The sequence below is a fragment of the Copadichromis virginalis genome, linkage group LG7 (genome assembly GCF_057382275.1).
Source record: "Copadichromis virginalis isolate Kocher_CV1m ecotype Utaka linkage group LG7, C_Virginalis_male_GT1.1, whole genome shotgun sequence".
In the NCBI taxonomy this organism is placed as follows: Eukaryota; Metazoa; Chordata; class Actinopteri; order Cichliformes; family Cichlidae; genus Copadichromis; species Copadichromis virginalis.
Genome location: NC_140624.1, coordinates 57,689,474 through 57,697,438, shown reverse-complemented (window position 1 = coordinate 57,697,438; position 7,965 = coordinate 57,689,474). Strand labels below are relative to the sequence as shown.

Here is a 7,965-nt window from a genome sequence, read left to right as displayed (position 1 = left end):
TGAGACAGTTCTCAAAGACGCAGACTAGGGAGGGAACACGAAGCACAAAAACAAATGTAACTGGACGTGGAACATAGTTTTTGTCCTTATGTCATCAAATGACACCTGGAGAAGAGAGACACGTATGTGAGAATGCTGTCTGTAGATTACAGCTCAGCATTCAATACCATCGTTCCCTCGAAGCTGGACAGGAAACTGCAGGATCTAGGACTGAGCAGCTCCTTCTGCAGCTGGATCCTTAGCTTCCTGTCTGACAGACGCCAAGTGGTCAGACTGGGCAGCATCACCTCATCCCCCATCACACTGAACACTGGTGCTCCACAGGGGTGTGTACTGAGCCCTCTCCTATACTCACTCTACACCTACAACTGCACAGCCACTAACAACTCCAACATCATTGTGAAGTTTGCGGACGACACTACAGTGGTGGGTCTTATCACCAATGGTGATGAGACGGCTTACAGGGAGGAGGTCAGCGCCCTGACCCACTGGTGTCAAGTCAACCATCTCACCCTCAACGTCGCAAGACAAAGGAGTTGATAGTGGACTTCCGGAGGTGCAGAGAAGTACACACCCCCATCACCATCAACGGCGCTGCTGTGGAGAGAGTGAGCAGCTTCCGGTTCCTTGGTGTACATCTGACTGAGGATCTTACGTGGTCAGTACACACAAACAAAACAGTGAAGAAGGCGCAGCAGCGCCTCTTCTTTCTCAGGAGACTGAAAAGATTTGGCATGAGCCCCCGCATCCTCAGGACCTTCTATCACTGTGCCATTGAGAGCATCCTCACTGGATGCATCACCACCTGGTATGGCAACAGCACCGCCTACAACTGCAAAGCTCTCCAGCGAGTAGTGCGGTGCTCTGAACGGATAATTGGAGGTGAGCTTCCCTCCCTCCAAGACATCTACAGGAAGCGCTGCCTGAGGAAAGCGGGGTGGATCATCAAGGACTCCAGTCACCCCAGCCATAAACTGTTCAGACTACTTCCATCAGGAAGGAGGTTCTGCAGCATCCGGTCCCGTACCAGCAAACTGAGAGACAGCTTTTTCCATCAGGCCATCAGACTGCTGAACACCTCATAGACACCTCAGCTTCACTACTGGAACTTCAACATTATGCACTCCATACTGTACAGTAATGCCACTGTTTTGCACATGTCTCAACTCTGTATATTTTTATATATTTTATTTATTGTTTACTCTATTTAACTTGTAAAATATGTGTGTACACACACACACACACACGTAGAAAAATATTTAGTATACACATCCAGGAATGCATATACTATTATATATTGTACATATATTTATTAGTTTCAGATGTAGCCATTCTTGTATTTTGCTTGTTTATGTTATTGTATTTGCACAACTCTGTTGCTTGTGAAGCTCGCACACAAGAATTTCACTCACATGTACTGTACCAATGTACCTGCACATGTGATGTGACAATAAAAGTGATTTGATTTGATTTGATTAGAGATTACCAGGTATAAAATCACCACTTACTAACCAATCAGGTCTCCAGAAAGTGGTGTGACCACTGGAAGATTCCTTGGACTTCTCCCGGAAAAGCAAAGCGATCAGTAGTGTCTGAAGTCTTTGTATTTCCTCGATGGTACTATGCAGAGAGCATCAGGTGCAGCTTTACTGCTTGATTTTTTTCTGTAGAAAGCAGTTTTTCAACAGTATTGTTATTCTATAGACGCCAATATATTCTAACATAGGACAGAATCCTTGCTGAACTTATAAAATCAAACAAATCAAAATCATACATAGATTAAGCTTATGTTATTAAATGTAATCGTCTTTTTAATTCAACAGCATTAACTCCGCAACTGGAAGAATAAAAATAAAACGTTTGGGACTACATTATGTTATGTCTGGAAGTGCCATGTTTTACTGATCGTAGCAACTAGCAACGTGCTAGTGCTTTATAGAATATTAGTACATACAGTGCTACACACAGCCCATTGGTTTATTTTCATTACCGACACTGGATTGCCCAATCAAATCTCTCAGGGCAACTGGTCTCTCCCGTACCTTCGCTGTGCCCTTACGCATCTTGTAAAACTGAGTTTAGTGTGGAAGAAGTGGCGAAAATGTGGAGCTAAAACGCTGAAAGAGAAATAGAAACTAAAAATAAATGCAGGAAAACGTGTCAAATTAACCGACATGTAGAATATCTGCTGCATCGTGAACTATATTACCAGTAACAACTAGAAACCAGGCCTCACAGAGCGACAGAGGAAGGTGTAATCAACGTGGTAACCAAATTGATAGAGGGACTCAAGGATTCAGGTAAAATGCATGGATGCTTTGATCATGAGCCACACCTAATAGTTAAAGTGTAGCTTTTTAGTGTCATATGCTGCAGGGCAGTGAAACTAAGAGCCAACCAACAACTGGACCAATTACAAAGAAAGTCTCTCAATATCAATGAATTATGTACATAATCAACATAGATTTATTTTTGATGCATTTTTGTGAGTGATCATGATTGGTCGCCTGGACCAAAAATGCCAGGCCCGATTTATTTGTGCCAGACCAGTCCTGCGCTGAGGAGATAGATTTTATGTGTGTAGGTTTGCCGTACCTGAAACCACTGAAGTGCAAACTCTGCATTGCAGTGCTACGGTAATGTCTGCATTTTAATTTGATCATTTAGAAAATGTCATTATGCTCGATTCCAATCTCCTGCTGCTGGGACTGTATCTACTAGAATACAGGATTCCCACCAAGAATACCTATTAAATCAATCAAATTAATTCCACTTTGATCTACAACAAACTAAAGCTATTTCCATGTCTCCTTTATTAGACAATAAGTTCAGGGTTGCAAGCATAGCTGGACTGGCCATCAGGCATACTTGCCTGGTGGGCCGATGGTGATTTTTCGTTTTTATGGGCCTATGATTTTTTTTTGTTGTAACGGCATAAACAATGAAAGGTGGTGGATTGGCCAGATGCTGGCCGATGTGTAAAAATAACTCAGTTGTTTGGTGGTGGCTATGGCGGAGCTTCCACAGATTCAGTAACATTAGCAAGTGGTGGAGGCCAGCAGGTGGATGATGGAAAGGTGAGGCAGGAGGAGGAGAGACCCGAGGCGGTCCGAGTGTCAGGTGAACTGAACTTCAGGTAAGAAGTTATGACCTGCAGTGTATCTGAGTCAGATATAAACCAAGTTTAGGTGTAATTTATTTCCGTTATGCTGACTTTTTACCATCAGTTACAATAACTCGTACTGCGTGCTAGCTAGCATGACGGAGTTTCTATACAGCTGGGTGGGTGCACTCAGAAAAATAAAGGTGCCAACTGGAACCAAAAGTGGTTCTTTAAACTGATGCCATAGAAGAACCTTTTTGGTGCCACAAAGAACCTTTCAAACAATGGTTCTTTGAAGAACCATCAAGAAATGGTTCTTTGGAGCACCTTTAATGGTTTTTCTGGCATGGCTGGCGGAGTGAGCCGTGTGGTGTGGAGGAAAAGGAGGACCCAAAATGCAGGCAGCCGACTGATGATATGAGTAAGAGTTTATTTACAGGTGACAGTGGCAGGAACAGACAACGAATCATGAGACATACTAACGGAAACCTAAACTGGGAAAACTAAAGAGCAACTAGAAATCCTCAGGGCACGGGGTGAAAGGCAGAGAGACGCAGACTGACGGAGGATACCAAAAACGCAGAGATACACAGATGAACGCAGACGAGCCGACAATGAACACAGACGGACACCCACTAAATATACACACACAAGGTAATCGGGTAATCACACACAGGAGGGAAGAACAGCTGAACCCAATACACATGAGGACCGGAGGAGACAAGCTGAACACAATGACAACAGACACAGACTTTCAGAACAAAACAGGAAATCTAGAACCCAAACCGGACACAAGGGGGGAGGACACAGAATAACTAGAACAGAGGGACATAATCATAAAACACAAAACGCTGGGCCAGCACCATGACATTTTCAAAGAATCTTTTTAAAAATGGTTCTTTAAAAATGATTAAAAATGTTTTTTTAAAGAACCTTTTTGAAATGGTTCTTTAATGAACCATTTTAAACCATTTTAAATCTTTCAAAATAAAATCTAACATAAATTGAATTTGAGCAGGGTAAAATAAATACGAGCACAGCATAGACATATATTAATGGTTTATTGCCATTTCGTAGTATACCAAAAGACAAAAAGGCATTTTAACCCTCAGCACAACATCACAACTAATACATGTCACATATTAGTCATTTAAACAGTAATAATCTATAGATAACACAACAATACATGTATTGTTTAATTAATAAAACATCAGAAAGTGATACAAAACACATTAGAAATAGCAATAGCTTCATAACAGACCAATAAAATCAACACATTTTCATCAGCAGATGTTTGCATGTTCAGTAAAAATATTTCAACAACAAGTTTTTGATTAAAATGATCAATGAACTTCAGCGTTATGTAAGGCAAGTTTCATGTTGGACTCATGGTCCTTTGTTAGTCCAGTTTAGGACAATGTCTCTGATATATGTATCATATCAAATATATGTTATATCAAAACAACCCCACACCTGCAGTTGTTTCAGTTTTTCACAGGTGTTTCCTGTCAGTGGTCAACCTCACTCAGGGGGACATCCATATCAGCTAACCAAATGACAAGCTCCTCCCTTTGTGCTTCGAATCCCTCCCACTCTGAGACAAGGAGCTGAGAGAGAGAAAACAAGGGTCAATTATAAAGAAGAGAGAAAACTGAAACCCTCCTCAGAAGGTCTGACTCGCATACCTACAGTCGACCTGTGATGGACTCCTGTTTGGCGGTCACGTCATCCCAGCGGCGGCCGCACTCCCTCGCGAAGGCCAGCAGCTGAGTCTGCAGGGTGCCCTGGAAGAGCTGAGTTAATGTTCGACTCCTCCTGGTCAGGCTCTCCAGCTGGATGAGCCGAGGTCTCCCCTTTCGCCGCCGCCTCTAAACACACAATCAGAAATTGCATGTAAAGCAGGAGGTGCAGATTTTTTTTGCTATTCTTTTCTAAATCCAGGCTTAATCACGTGGAGGTATTTGGAAAACTTTTTTGGCCAGCGGACAACTGCTGTCTCGCAGGAAGTCAAATCAAATGTATGCGATACACAATCAATTCACAAGAACACATTAAAAAAGAAAGTCCCGTTCTTGCTTGATTTCAACTGAATTCTGCATCAAAACAGGGTGACAGAATTAAACGAATGTTTGCAGCAAATGTGAGCACAAGGCCTCACTTTTTACAAGCCTACTATTAAAGTTCTCTTCTATGCAGACAGCGTTCCTGTTTTCAAGGCACAACTTGGATCTGCTGTACAAATCTTATAGATACACACTAAATGAAACAATAGTGTGCACGACTCCAGATTCTGATCCCTCATCCTAATATGGTCCCAAAAGGCTCACAAAAACCAACATAGCAATAAAGCAAATGTTGAGGCTTCAAAATACAAAGTCCATAAACCAATGGCTGACATGGGTTTTATCATAAGGGTGATAAATATACAACATATGTTCTTAAGACTAAAAGTATAATACAGATTTTAGCCTGAGAAATTTGATGTTCATTTACCTGCAGATTAGAGCAGGGCGATATGACCAGAAATATTTATCACGATATACATTTGAAAATTTGCGATAACGATATAACTGACGATATAAATGACACTAGACAAAATACTTTACAACTCCACAACTTTATTAGTGCAAAAAACCCCATCAATGTATTTTCACTTAAACAAGCAGCTGTTTTTTATGTGCATTAGAGTTATATAAAAATGTAACAGTGCAAATTCCTTGCTGACAGTTTAACCAAAAGGCATTTCCAGTGGAAATTGGCCGACATATCCTCAGCATAACCATGTATAATATCCACAAAACTTAAAAAGAGGTTATACACACACAATACGGTAATATTATGTTGAAGCGCAGTACGTATCACTCTGCGAGGCTCCTGCCTACGATAGCCGTAATGCTCTGACAATCCATCAAGCGGTGCGGGTTCGTAGCTTAGCAAAGTCGTACTGAAACATTTGACAGATTTTCGCCGCGTACCACATAAAATCATTTCGAGGTCAGTAAACACAACCAGAATTCATACATAAGGCACACAGGATTATAAGGGGCACTGTCGATTTTCAGAAAAATCAAAGGATTGATTTTAAGTGTGCCGTATTTTCCAAACAACACGGTAATAACGACGGCCCGCTAGCATGCTCTACCAAAAATAGTGTTTTGTTGTGTATCTGACGGACAAAAGCCAAACCAGTTCCACACCACTGAAGTTGCAGCATTTTTACAAACCAATTCTGGTTCATCCGTTTCATTTAACGATCCACTTTCGCTCTTCTCATTCTGTGTCGCCGCCATGTGCGTATGTAAACATAGGCACTGCGCATGCGCGTTTTACCCATATTCTATCACTATATTTCATTTTCCTATCGTTGCCCAAAATTACACCGGTATTATCGTGAATGGTATGATATAGCCCAGCCCTACTGCAGATGCCCTATACCTGCCTGCTCTGTGGTTTTCCACAATATTTTGCACATCACTATTTAATACAGGAAGTAGGTGAACTAAAACAAGTCATATTTCTTTGTGAGAGGACCATATTAATGAAACCAACCTCAATGACATCATAGAGATCCCTAAAGATGCTCCTGCTGCTTTTCTTCCTCCTCATCCTAAGCTTCCTTCTCCTTGTCCTCGACTTCCATCCAATTGTAACTCAATCTAATTGTGTTCCTCCCCCCCTCTTCCTCATTCTGTTGTTGTGAACAGAATTAGTGTGAATCTGAATTAATTTGTGCAAACGAGAAAAATCTGCTTTTCGATCAGAGGTAGAGCTGGTCGATAGAACGATAATGATATGTATTGCGAAATAACTTTTTCTCGATGGAAAAGTTAAACTATTGCGATAGGCCTCATCTCTCTTGTCCTCTTAAAAAAAAAAAAAGAAGAACAGCCAATCCAAATCAAGTAGCGCAGAGCCAAACCAATCACAGCCGCAGCGTCACGTCACGTGACTTGTTACGTACAGCACAAGTGCCAAGCCGCACATGTGTATTTGTTTGGCAAGCAGCCAGCCGCCATGCCGCCTGGGTAATGGAGGAAATGAGTGTGCTGACTAGAGAAAAATCTACCGAGAGGAAATGAGTGTGCCGAGAGCGTGACCGAAGGTTACCGAAGAGAAAACAGATGATGGTTCCAATGCCGGAGAGATTGTCGAACGGAAGAGCCATAGAAGTTCCGTAGTGTGAAGGTATTTCGGCTATTTCAAGTCTGACAAAAAACAGAGTAGCGCACACGGTAAATTGTGCCAAAAGCAAGTCTGGAAATACAATAAACCGGTGCATGCTCAATCACTGACTGGAAGCGCTAATTCGCCATTCGGCTTTTGTCAGACTAAAGTAACTGTTAAAACAGTTTGAAAAGCTAAGCTATACAACAAGGAGAGATTGAGAATTTCCTTTTAGTTCTCAGTTTATTTGATATTGACAAAAGTTAGTCAATTTTGTCTGTTCTTCTGTAAAACAAACTAAGATTTATTTTTAGAATTAATATTTTGTTTCTAAGTGGAATTGACAATTTAGTAGTCTGTTTCATTTGTTCTATTTTGAAACTTAAACGCTTTAGCGGCTGCCTATTGTGTAGTTTGCAGTGATGTTGTGGCAGTGATGTACACTGTTCTGATGGTATATATGTATCAATCTATCAATTGTTTGTTGTAAGACTCAGATAAAAAAAATTTTTTAAAGCGAGACATTTTAAATGAGAATAAGAAAGAAAAGTATTTCCTTGTGCCCCCCTTTCCCCGTTAATGCCCTACATGGACCCCTGGCAACACTTTGCTAGACCCGCCCCTGCACAGTTAGCAGCTGTCAGCTACTTAGAAAAGGATCCTGGTGTTATTTGTCTCTCAGAAACAGTTCACGACTT

General features: G+C 41.3%; 1 protein-coding gene across 1 annotated transcript in view; it reads right to left on the bottom strand.

The window, feature by feature from the left end:
• Positions 1 to 4,145: 4,145 nt before the first annotated feature.
• Positions 4,146 to 7,965, bottom strand: part of LOC146706290 (metal transporter CNNM4-like) — a 46,889-nt gene continuing 43,069 nt past the window's right edge. Inside the window, exons 8-9 of the mRNA XM_085464433.1 lie at positions 4,789 to 4,971; positions 4,146 to 4,710 (exon numbers count right to left, since the gene is read on the bottom strand). Coding sequence (XP_085320559.1) covers positions 4,789 to 4,971 — 183 coding nt within the window. The 3' untranslated portion in view covers positions 4,146 to 4,710. The remainder of the gene's footprint in view (positions 4,711 to 4,788; positions 4,972 to 7,965) is intronic.